Here is a 13,527-nt window from a genome sequence, read left to right as displayed (position 1 = left end):
GCGGACCAGGCTGCTGGACAACAACCCACTTGGAAACCTGGCATAAATTCAATAGAGCATCTGTGGGATTATCTCAATAAAAAGGTTCAGTAATGCAGGGGTTCCAGCGAATGAGAGTTAAAAAAGCTCTTGAAGCAAGAATGGAAGTAAATACACCTGACTGTTGCAAAAATTAATCAAATATATATTAAATATATTTTAAACTGGCTTAAAACGATTACAAAGAACAAAAGGTCACTTATAAAATATTAATTTGATCTGATTTAATTTATAAGATAAACTAAGTGAGAAAACAAATCTTTTACGCCGTCTGTTTAACTTTGACTTGGGCAACATTTTTTTTACTAGTTGAAGTTCTTTTAGTCTGATTTAATTTAAAAACAATGAATTGAAATTTTGTTTCCTGTTTTTGATAGCTTAAGATATATGCAATCAAAAATCAAACAAGCATTTTTGTGTTAATCCACTTTCGCTAAAATTTGCCAACAAAATTTTTTTGCTGCAGTGTGCGAGTTTGACTTATATAGTATATGTAGTTGGCTACTAATATACATTATGTATGTAGCTTATGGTGCCCCAAGTGCGTATTGTGCGTCTTATAAATACGGATTCGGAGAAATGTGAAAACTTTATTATATTTATTCGCTTGATATTCTGAGCTTATTTATCTCGTTTTATTTGTTGCCAAGCCCATGACCGCCATACATAAAGCTTGAAAACCGACATCGTATGCCAAAACTAAATCCGCAGGGAGAAAAAAACTTCATATAGATTTTGATCGCATACTTTAAACATATATTTTTCAAAGACTTGCGAAACTTCAAATTAAAACGGTTCAGATCACATCTCACTACATTTCGATGTAACAATCAAAGCAAAAATATAGAGGTGATATGCAGATTTTTTCTTAGCGAGGAAGATTCTGCAAAAAATTCTTTTTCTGGTATTCTTCAAATTACGAAAAACCTTTTTTCCTCTCTTCCTCGCTTATGGTACTTTTGCGAAAAGCAGGTGTGTGTTTGAGTCTGCCTTATTCTGTAGAAAATGAAATTTCCCAAAAATAATAAAATGGAGAAAAAGGACTATCCAATGCCTTACTTACTTGCCGGTATCGTAAAAAAAAAGTGGTCTTATGCGCCAGACGATTAGCAGAGAGCATTTTGCCAGAAAAATGGTTTATGCTCGCTCAAATGATTAAATCTTTTTCGTTTCGGATGTTCGGCTCCTCTCATTATTTGCTAATTTCTCCATTAATCTGCAAAACAAGAATTGCTGAACGGCTTAAATCGTTCTCGTTATCTACCCTCCTGTGTCCTGCTAACTCGGCGACGAGTTTCTGATAGATGGTGGAGGGGTTGGCTGGAAGAAGAGCTCTTACTCAATAGCTAGTTACTACCAAGGAAATACACTGAATGGTTTGAAGTACAATGAAGGTAGTAATCTAGCGAGTGCATGGTAGAGTGCATTAGACTAGTCTACCATGTTCAGTGCAATACCCGAGACCTATATATCTTGAAGAAAAGTAGTTCATTGGTGTTAGCTACCAGGAAAGTATGGAGGATCCGAAGCAAGTACGGTTGTTTTTAACAAACGCCCAAAGTGTGCCATAAGGCTTTGCAAAATAAACTGGGAGCCACGGGGGTCAGGAAGCTCGCTCACTAAGCCACGTATGCCTGCGGGTATATGATGGACTTGTTCTTAAGTCGTAACAAATAAATAAATTAATTACACTATTTATGCTAAAGGAATTGACGGACGGCTTTCCCTCTGGCCGAATAAAAGAAAATGTCTGGTAAATGAATTAATACATGCAAAAAGGAATTGATGGACGGCTTTCCCTTTGGCCGAATGAAAGAAAATGTCTGGTAAATTAATTAATACATGCAAGAATGGAAAAGGGGTATGACGAATAAGTTCTCCCCTTTTACCTATTTTTACTTTTGAACACATGTCATGAATGCCTGCGGGTAAAGGTGGTAATTGATCAACAAGCACAGTGGAAGCCTTATGGCGGAAGCAGTCAGTTGATCAATTGGTGAGTCCTGACTACTGGGTGCGGCCCTTCGGGGAGTACTCGTGGTGGTTGTGGTTGGCGAGTTCCTAGCTAAAATGGAACAATGAGTGCAGCTAGGCCCTCGCCACTCACCAGAGTGGGGTTTATTGTTCCATACACAATAAACTGATCTGGACTCTGATGCTGTTTAGGCCCCTACTCTGTGGGGATTGTCTAACTCGCCAGGGGGCGTAGTACGCTTAAAAAGTGGTTTGGGCCACCGTGGGGTTAAGCCTTACAGGCAGGAATCCACGTTAAACCCTTGCCACAAATTCTGTGTCCTCTAAAAATTCTCTAGCATTCGATAAGTTTTATCAGCAATTGCAGTGTTTTCCAAAATGCGGCGTTAATTAGAGATCTGAATGGCCCAACAGGATTTCAAAATAGGTCAGTGCACTTGGATCAAGGGATGTCAGCGCAACAAAAATTCCATCATAATATAACAGTCTGTGCATACAGACTTGGATCGATTTCAAAAACTTATTACGAATCGATGCGATTTATCTCAATTCATTGCATATACATTGCCACACGATTTCTACAAGATGTGGAGGGTAAAAGACAAAATTATCTCGTGCGTTGAAGGTCAGAGCTCAAAGAATACCCCTTCAAAAGGATTTTAGCAGAATTGGAAAACAAGTATGGAATGTGGAACACAAAATGAAATAAAATGTGATAAAAATTTAAACGATATTCTTGGTCCGCTTTCCATGATCCCATACAGGCAGCCATACAGCATAATACATAAATTAATGCATATAGCGATTTTAATAGCTTGGCAACGATAATAAAAAAGAGAAAGAAGAATTCCCTCGCATACATGCGACAAACACACATGTACAAAGCCAGGGAAAACATGAGAAATTAAATTAAATTTTACGCAATACCGTAAAGATTGTAAAATTATGTATAACGAAAATAAAAATCACTTATGTGGTTTAATTATCAGTTCAAAATAAAATTTTTTTTATTCTTTCTCTATTGAGCTCATTACTTTTCCATAAAGTTCAACAAAGGCTATCGCATAAAAGTGTGTATTGCATCAATTAAGAATGAAAAAAGAAACCCCTTCTAATATACATATACTACACATACATGTACGTAACAATTCGTACTTATATGGCAGATAATAATAACAGTGTGAAAAGCGTAAGTGCCTATGTGTCCGTAAGCGGTTATGATTAGGAATTTTCGAAGAATACAAAAAAAAAAACGAAAAGAAGAAAAGTATTAATGGATTAATCTTGAAATTTCTTGAATGATACAAAAAACCCATGCAATCACTTAGCTTGCGTGTAGATCCATTTACGTATTTTAGGGATTCAATTGTAGTTATTTTGTATGTATACTGTGAGTAAAATAATAGCAAACATTAAATGTGTGAGAGCGCACTCTAATTAGTAATAGGCCAACTATTCAATACTCTACTCTTAAGTAGTACGCAAGGAGACATGAGTGAGTACTGCACATTAATCCTTAGTAAAAGTTATGTCTTTGCATATTCATCTTAAACTTAAGATCTGTACGTGATGCGATAACAAGTGAAAAAAAGTTCAAAACAATATCAAGCTTTATTCCGTCCCTTATTTCTGCATTTGCTTGTCTATGTAAAACGTCTTCTAAGATAAGCCGGACTTTCTCAAAAACCATCACACTCTACTGGCGCCGCTACTTATTGACTGACTCTCGGAGTTGAAACGATACTTCATACGCTAAGGTTCTATTCATCTCTCCATACAACCGGCCGTGTAAAGCTGAGTCATTGTTGAGCGTAAGTGAACGCCATGTTGCCTAATAGGACAAGTTATAGTACTATTATACTATTTGGGCCAGGTGAAGGCACATTTGGACTTATTGACGTCGAAGGGAGTTTTTTCCAGCACCGGTTAATCAGTATAAATACAATTCGTTTTTGTCTGACTTGTCTTAACTAAGGCAACGGTGCTATCGTGGTTGTCTGATGGCCCTCAAGAGTCAGTTTCGCAGTTGCAGCAGAATTCTTTCGGGTTTTCCTACTCGAGCGCAGTAGAAGGACAAGTTCGACGATTTGCAATGAATTCTAAATACATGAAATGACCCCTAAGCCTCCTCGACCGACTAAAGATGTCTGTCTATAACTGACTAATGCTAAGAATGCCGATACGAACTTGGCCAAAAGGAATCTCTAAAGGCGTTACACGTTTCGTTATAAGAATTTTGGCGTTCGAAGAGGACATTTTTTTGTGATTGTTATACGCAAGTCCAATTAATTCAATTTATGCCTTGTATTGTCATATAAAGCATCAATCAATAAATTCATAGCATCACTAATATAACAACAAGTTTTAAGCAAAATTCGATTTTATTGTTTGACATCATCTTCTTCAAGAGGGATTCATTCATTCCAACGCAATCTCCTTAGCACGCATTCCACACAGAGCTTTCTCATGGAGAAAAGTTCAGGCAAAATAGTAAATGCACTGCGTTCTGACATCATAGGGAGTTTAGCTATCGCACACAACTTCATTTTTCGGTCTTCCAAAAAGATTTTGTGAAGTTATTTTATATTTTTTGGAACCAGTACTGAGTTCGTGTGGCCACAAGCGCTCAGCAGGTCTCCATATGGCTTTGTTTGAAATTAGAAAAACACCCACAAGTTTATCTTTTCGACAGACAAGAGTCGCCATAGCATCTTTCAGTCTAATGATGATTAAGAACATGTATTTATGCCCTATACCACTTGTGGTAGAAGGATGTATTAAGTTTGTGCGCATGTATGCAACATCCAGAAGGGCTTGACATAGATCCATCTTTTATTATACCGATCGATTCGGGATCACTTTCTAAATCGATGTAAACTTGACTATCGGTCTGTCCACATTATTACAGGTTTCAATTTTTGAGATGCTTTTATGAAATTTGGTACATTGACGCCTTTGGTTTCAAGAACGAAACCTATTGAAAATCACTCGGATCAGACAACTTTTTCGATCAGTTCGCACATAACACCTTATTTTGAAAGGTCGTTATACGAACAACTATATACTTTGCGAAGTGGGGTACGGTGGCATATAGTGGCAGGCTGTGGCCCACTATAGTGCTCTTACTTGTTCCTCAGCAAAAAACAACGTTTGATGAACAATCGAAATTCACATTTTTGCATTGTTCTGAAAATTACAAAGATAGTGTCACTTAAATATCTGTAATTTGTAGTTGGTCAGAATGTCGTGACATTTTCAGACCTATTCTTTGAAGGTTGGTATTATCCAGAAATCATATGTGTTGTTTTACACTCCCCACTCCCTGTCGCGGTTAAGTGAATTATTTTTGAGAATAGCTGGTTCTAAAGAGTAATTTCTCCTTTTTCGGATGTCGAATTTATTCCACTCCGTTTAAGGAGTGCTTTCTTTCACTATCGATAATTTCCACACATTCTTTTTTTTCAATTTTATACTATTTTAATAATGATTGAAGAACATCTTGACTATAAAAATTTTGCTAAATAACAATTCATAACTTAAAAACTTAAACTTAAAGTTTGCAACGCACAACCCAAAACTTTTTAGTTCTGCCTAAAATAATAGTCGAGATATTTAAATTAAATAAAATTTCCATATAAATGAGCTTAGCGCGAATAGTAATGAGATCCGTCATAGGCGCAATCTACAAGAAATCGATTTTGAATTACAAAATATTCAGCTTGTAATGTTTTTCAATAAATTTCAATATTCAAAATATTAGTTGCGTACTCTGCTGCATATCTCTTTAATGAATTAGTATACATTTCGGTAATTGGCCCGTTTGACAAATATATCAATAAATTTATTTACACTGAAAAAAAATGTGAAAAAATATAACTAAAATCAATTCAACAAAAAAACAAAAAGTATTAAACAAATTGGAAAAACACTTAAAGTTTTACTTTTCAACGTAAATTATGAAGCGCAAGAATCTTCATAATCTCCGTCTTGTTCAGCAAAAATCTTAAAGAGTAACATCTTTTTTCAACCCTCGTTTTAAATTATCCTTTAAATAATCAAAATTTATATTGAAAAACTTTTTTCTCTCTTCAGCTTCAAATGGTTTATGCAATTCAAAAAGTCTTTTTTCCGAGTACAGTCACCTTCGCGTCCTTGCCACGATTATGTGTATCGAACTGATCATATCTTTAGCATCTTTAGTCACTGATACATTAATTTTAAAGTTTAGTCGTAGCCTCGTTATAGCATTCTCTAGGCAAGTGCGTAGAATATTTTTTAATAGTTAACTTTAACGTATAATCAATTTTTTGAAGAAATGAAATGCGTTTACTTAAAGTAATGTTTGTTTTTCTTTCATTTTTTTTTTTTAATAGTGAAAAAAATCGAACCATTTGATAAATATTGAGCAATATTTTAAGTGCTTTCCTAGTTTTATTTCTTGTTTTTTTACAAGAGATAAAAAACTGCTATCTATAGAATAATGATATGAGGGTGAGCTGTGAAAAAAAGGCGGCAGAACAGTTTTCACAAGTATATGGCTTTTTTTTTTTAATGCTTTAAACAATAATGTACACACCTTTTTGAAAATATATTCCCCAATAAATTATTTGTCCCTTTTTAAATAAGGAGGATGGAGGAAGTGAGCCTCAATTAATATTAAAGTTCGCGTGCGAGAAAATAGTTCTTTGTTAGTTTCCTATAAGATATGTAGCATAACGGAAATATCTGTAACATGCAATTTTATTATTAGTCGCCTGCCAAATTATTTAACTGAAATATAAAGACGACTTAACGACACTGATTCTTCAACTTTTTTTAAAAAAGCAAGAAATATCTTTGCCGGCAATTTAGAAAGAAATTGCTCTATAGACAAAGAAATTGAGCAAAACATATGGGAGCAACAAATTTCTACCTGGGGACTTTACTCTGGTAATTTAAATCCGCTACACCAAGCGGAATGCAAATAACAAGGTCTGTTGCTATTGTGTTTCTTGATGCAGAGTATTTTGCACTATTCGTGCACTATAAAGAGTCGTTACAAATGCTTTAGATATCTGGAGCCAGTTTTCATTACTTGTTTATTGTTTATATTAACAATCGTCTGTGAAGTGCGCTTGTATGATAATAAATAATACAAAACAAATTTTAGTCCAGAAATTTACGTTTGAAACAAACAAGCTGGTACCATCGGTAACCAATGTGTCGCCCTAGGTTTTCATTATTGTTAGCAGACCAGTTGACTGAAGTGTGAAAAATGGCGAAATACAAAGGTTTAGGCGAATATGACAGGAAGACCATATTTCAAATTAATTAAGCTTTCATTCATCATCATCGTTATCAAATACGTACTCAATTTCCATATATATGGTGGGGCATACATACAGGTAAAAACGTAGGATCTACACCTCCCAGGCGGCATCTTTTTTCCGGCCATTATCGTGTTTAGTCATGTTTAGGAGACACTGGCCCTCAACGATGGGCCATATTACAATTGATTAGTCTTCCATAATTTGAAAACATTTAATTATCTTTCTGACATATTGTATATATATATGTAAAAGGGCCTGATATTTTGATATATATGTATATGGATTTTGATTCGATTGAATTGTGTATGAATTGCGGCCACAAAGTGAATTCTAATGTGAATGGAAAAAGCTGAACAGAGTATCATGACTCTGTAGCAAAGCTACCATGGAAATACTGTACATTAATTAATAGTTCATAAAAGTAAAAGAGATATCCCTGCCATATAAATATGAAACGAACCTAAGCGTAAAGTGAAGCGCACGGTAGTTTTTCCATTGCCATTTCCCGTGAGACCGCATGTGCCGGGACCAGTAGACAGAAGGACAGAAGGCATCCAAAATATCAATGAAGGGATGCGGTTTTGGAGGGATCAAGTAAGTAGAAATGCTGTTACGTCCTGCTGTTCATTTGTGTCCACTTCAATTGGGCTGAGTGGCAGACGTACTTCAATGCTATTATTATATACTCTTAGCGACAGAAATATTGCATGATATAAATAAACACTAGATGCGAAACTTTACGCGAAATCATATTTTCTTATATACAATTTGCTAATAATTTTTTCCAGTGCTGATAAGGATTGCGTTACTTTGTGGAACACGCACACAAACACATATTTTATATAATATGTGTATTAAAGTTCTCCTAGGGTTTCGTTTCAATTCGCTTATTTATGATTATTATTATTATTATCATTGTTGTTGTTTTATGTCTTGATATTTTTTGACGAGCTCAACTTTTTTTTTCCATTTTATTATTAGTTTTAAATGCTAATCGGAAAGCAGCCCGAATCTATATGAACTACAAAATTTCAATTGTCAGTTGTCGTTACCTTATCACTGAAGCTCGTAGCTCTCTGCAATGTGACAAAAAGCAATAAAATTTATTATAATTTCAATAATAATTCTAAATAAATGAAGTGATAAAGAAAAGAAGAAAATTCTTTAAAGGAAAATTGAATTAAAAAAAAAAATTTTTTTCTTCTTATTTTCCTAATCTTCTGAATTCGTTAACTTAAAGCAATTTTAAGTATTTCAAGTGTACGTATCTGAAAACATACATATAAACGAAAAAACTTGCAAATATTAAATTAAAAAACTAAAAAAAAAAAGAAGAGATGGCGTTACTCATATTATTTGTAATTGTATTTAAATAAATCTTTAAAAATTAAAAAAAACAAGTGAATAAAATAGAAAAGAAAAATTCTAAGATTTAAAATAAAAAGTAAACAACGAGAAAATGTTTCCTTGTTAAATATTCAGAAGAAAGGGTAGAAAAGATTTTCTAGAGATTTCCAACTGATAAGCTTCCGAAAATTGAGAGATGAGAAAAGTTCGGAGAATTTTGTAATCTTCACACTATTTTTTACAACTTTGCTCAATAAGCAGACTTGCTTCTAAAAATACGTTCAAAACTGTAGACCAATTGGATGGGTGAAGTGTATTGTCGGTTGCCGAAAAAGCTTTTCGTTGGCATACCTTGCAAGCTGGCCTCTTTCTCTTCAGTGCTAATAAAATATAACTATGTCTGCCGAATGTTATTTATTCGTTTTTCGTATGCTTTTTTACACGAAACATCAGCAAGAACATTTTAACTCAAGTCAAGCATAACCACTATTAGCTGAACTGTTATTGCTGATGCGGTTTTACTTTACGTTTTCCACGATGTGTCCCTCGTTTTCGTTCAGGAACATCCGGTGTGGGGTATCTTTAAAATTTTCTTATCATTAAAAAACGGGCTGCAAGTATTCATAGGAAAAGGATTCATGCACATCTCCCTCATCAACATGTCCATAGGAATTTTCCATATATACTACCAAGATGGTGTCCATGGCGCCTACTGATTAAATCTGCTTTCCAATGGTATTTCTTCGACCGCTGTTTTCCGCGACATAAATGATACTCAAGTGCTACAACAGGGACCGCATAAACGCGTTCTAACTGAATAGAAATCAAAACACGTCACCCTACAGTTATCCATAATCGGCTTTTTAAGATAAGAAGTTATATGGGCAATGGTCGAAAAAGTGATCCGGTCTGAACTATTTTCGGTAGCATTTGTCCTAGGATCGAAACACGTCAGTGTACTAAATTTTATCAAAATATTTCGAAAATTGCAAGCTGAGGACTAGAAAATAAGACAGACAGAAAGACAGACGGACAGACTAGCTTACATCGATCCACAAAAAAGGTTCTGATTCTGAATCGATTGGCGTAATAAGAAGTGTGTCTTTCTTAAGCCTTTCTGGGTGTTGCAAACATACACACAAACTTATATGATTTTGTATCATACCTGATGTAGGGAACAAAAAAAACTAACTGAATCTAGCGACGTCACCTACTGTCTGAATTATAAAGATATATTCTTCGTTGATGCGCTAGCAACCGAAGTATATATACATATATATATCAAAAATGTATTCATTACATCTGCATAGAAATGAATATCGAAAGAGAAGGGTTAACGTTTTAAAATTTAATAAAGATCTTTATATCATAGCATCGTTCCCCCGATCGTATATACGACGACATAAATGGTGACCAGCATATTGGGCAAATCAAACTTTAGACAAAATGCCAATCAGAGTCAATGGAATTGGAATTAAATATCTCTTAAAACATTAATTTATCGCATATTACGAAATATCGCACACAAAAAGTCGCACTTGTATGAGCATTTATTTTATTTATTAATTGCAGATATTTATCCAGGGTCGTCTGAAATAGAAAATTCAAACATTTAGCTCCAATCCATTAACAGCGAAATATTTTGCACGTTTTTTTTTTTTTTTGTGTCGATCTGAGCCATTATCCACAAATTACTTTTTTTCGCATTTTTCAAGGAAAAAATAATCTTTCTCGTTATAGGGTGTGAAAAAGAGTTATTCTACTTTTTCCTAGAAACGAAAGCGAAAAAAATAAATGATTTTGACAAATGTCTTTAACCTGTCTTATCTTGTTTGAAAGCCATTTAGAGTTATCGAATGCATTTATCATAACAATATATTTTTATTAGTATTTTGTTTTTTATTTTTATTTTTTTTGGTTTGGTTTGTTTTGTTCATACTAAAACAATAACAGTTTTGTAAACAAAGTGTCTTATAATTAAAAGCAAATAAACCGTGAAATGTAACTAAAAAATGAAAAAAAAAACAAAAGTAAAAATAATGAAAAAATATTTATTTAGAAAATATAAAAAAAAAATTTTTTAACTGACAAGTGTTAGTTATTTATAGTTAACACTTTTTGTGTTTTAATTGATTCGTACTTGCTTTAGAAAGAAGGTGAAAAGGTTTCTACTAAAGCTGACCTTTACCTAACTTTTTCGATTCATTACGTTTTTAGTAAAAAATCAATTTCGTTCTTAGAACTTTTTAATAAAAAAAACGCAATAATAAAAATTAATTTTGAAAAGCATTTGAGTTGTATTCGCACTGCTCACCTTTTTTTGCTTGTCAAGCGCAGTTATTATTCTTATTAAAGTGATCTACTAAGAATTACGCCAAAAGGGCGCCTTATTAAGACGAAAGCAAGTTTAATGCTTTTTCTATCGAGCAATAGTTTAATAAGTTGCAATAGTTGAATCAGTTGTGTATTGCTTAGAGCGGTTGGACCGGAGCATTTGGCTAAAATAGATAAAGTTATTAATTACAAGATCGTTGTACCGATAACTGTGTACGCCGTTCATATTGCATGCACCCACACGCACCTACTATACATCACATATGCTTATATGAAATCATGCCTGCATGAAATCAGTCCTCCAACAAATTGTGAAGTCCATCCCGGTAAAACGTCGGGTATGAATAAAGTCCATCCCTCCTGGCAGAAAGTTGTACATGCACATACCCACTCCTGCAAGAAATCGTATCGGCACTAAATAATCGCATCTGTATATGAAGAAACGAGTTACAATCATTTTACTTTTTTTATGAGAGGGTGCATTGTTTTGTCCATACCTCCTTTTGAATTGTAAACAATGAATTATGAATGAAAACATACGAAAAACATATGGATTCAAAAGGAGGTATGGAAGAAATATACGAAATTGCTTATAATTCAAAATACTGTCCAACCGTAGGTTCACATCGTTCCCATCTCTCTGAGATATTATAATTTCCGTACTGAAGGGACAATCAAGCTTCAGGTTAAGCGGAGGATTTATTACAAGCTCTCGAAAGCTATGCTGTATGCACACTTCAGCGAAATAATGTTGTGAGAGTCATACCCATCAGTTTGTTTCGGTTCCACGTTTAGCCCTAAAATGTATATACATATTTCTAGGCTGGCCTTAACTGTACGTTGCTTGCTGGTTAACGACAAAAATTTAATTTCAACTTATTTCACATTTATTTCTCATTTATTCGAACGCACATTACATTGAATTTTATCGTAAATTGTGAACGTATTAAGTACTACATCGATTGGAATCATTTTGGGTTTAGACATGAGTATAGACATGGACTATTTGGATAATGGGATAATGGGGTTTTGAAAAATGTCTTCATGTATTCGAAGGTCGACGACGAAAATATGAAAAAATTATCGCCATTTTTTGAAAACGGTTTAGTTTCTTCTGCATTGTGAATGGGTCTCTAAACAGATCATGCCCATTTTTCAAGCGCCAATTTCTTAATCGATCATGAAATGTTCATGCCAAATTTCAGCTTCCTATTTGTGGGGTGTCCGTAGATCTAGCGTTAAACCTAAGGCATACACTACTGACTAATATTTACATATGGAAGCGTCACAGCTGCAGAAATTCTTACAAATAAATGAACGGCCTTAGAAACGCGTGAACTTGAAAATTGCGCCCGTGTAACTGATAGGATTCAAAATGTGGTCTAAACTTATTTGTATGATCTTCATTCTCTGCTTCTTTACCACATGAATATGAAGAAATGAATTCACTCAGTATACGAACCAATGGACGGACAAGCAGAAGCAGCAATTGAGCTAAATTTCAAATAATTTTAGAAAGTCTGCACGCGTATTTCGCATGTGCATCCCCCACTATTCACTGGTAACGAGGAGACAGAGAATTGTTAAAGCACTTTTCATGATTTCTTCATCACTTGTTTACTTAGAAGAATCGTTTCAGTACATAGCCTACGTGCTGGAATAGAGATTATCTCGGCGCTCTGATTAATATAGAGTTCGATCGATAATGTTTTCTTTTGACAATTAAGCGAAAGCTAATAATAGCACACATCTCTCTTTGTTCGCCTATTATTAGGCCATGAACTGCAGGCATTAAGAAGAGAAATATTGAACATTTCTTTATAATCAATACTTGTTGTATATAGAAAATTTTTTTTTTATTTTTTATTTTTTTTTTTGTTTTTTAATAAAATTATCAATTTTGTTTTAAATACTTCCGTTTTAACATTAAATTTTCAATTATCAGTTAAAATGAAATAAATTCAGTTAGAAAAAGCTTTTTCATCAATCCGTTCATAGGAAACAAAAAAGAAAAAAAAACATAACTAAATAAACAGAATGAAAAAAAAAAAACTAAAAACTATAAAAATAATACAAATTTATCAGCGCTAAGAAACACGTATTATATGTATTATATGTATATGTATATGTGTGTGTATAGTATATAATCGATCATATGCGTTATCATTATCTTATTTCTATTTGCAGAACAGAATTCTTATTTGATACTCTTCTTCTTTTTCGAACGTCTTCCGTAATCTCTGTACTCGTACAATTAGTGTTAATTTAAAGTAATTAAGAAATAAATAACTAAATAAATGAATAAATAAATAATTAAATAATAAATACAACAATAAAAAAAAAAAAATAAATAAAGAAGAAAATGTCTCTACCTAGTGATAAAGTAACAACCGAACAACTTACATTAACTTGTGATGACTGTATAGATGATGACGTTACGGTACAACAATCAGCAGAAAAACAACATCAAAGGCAATCGCAACGGCAACACTACCGAAAGCATCAGCATCAGCATCAGCATCAG

General features: G+C 33.7%; 1 protein-coding gene across 3 annotated transcripts in view; it reads left to right on the top strand.

Annotated features, from left to right (window-relative positions):
* The first annotated feature begins 8,335 nt into the window (after positions 1 to 8,335).
* LOC119635615 (scavenger receptor class B member 1) overlaps positions 8,336 to 13,527 on the top strand; it is an 11,193-nt gene continuing 6,001 nt past the window's right edge. Inside the window, exons 1-2 of one of the 3 annotated variants that reach the window (XM_038030499.1) lie at positions 8,336 to 8,582; positions 13,191 to 13,514. In XM_038030499.1, the coding sequence (XP_037886427.1) occupies positions 13,366 to 13,514 (149 nt within the window). In that variant the 5' untranslated portion in view covers positions 8,336 to 8,582; positions 13,191 to 13,365. Of the gene's footprint in view, positions 8,583 to 13,190 lie in introns of all 3 variants that reach the window. The other 2 variants (XM_038030498.1, XM_038030497.1) reach the window with 2 other exon arrangements.

This window comes from Glossina fuscipes, unplaced genomic scaffold, assembly GCF_014805625.2.
Source record: "Glossina fuscipes isolate IAEA_lab_2018 unplaced genomic scaffold, Yale_Gfus_2 27, whole genome shotgun sequence".
In the NCBI taxonomy this organism is placed as follows: domain Eukaryota; kingdom Metazoa; phylum Arthropoda; class Insecta; order Diptera; family Glossinidae; genus Glossina; species Glossina fuscipes.
Note: the sequence above shows the minus strand (reverse complement) of the source record. Positions and strands in the feature narration are given on the sequence as shown.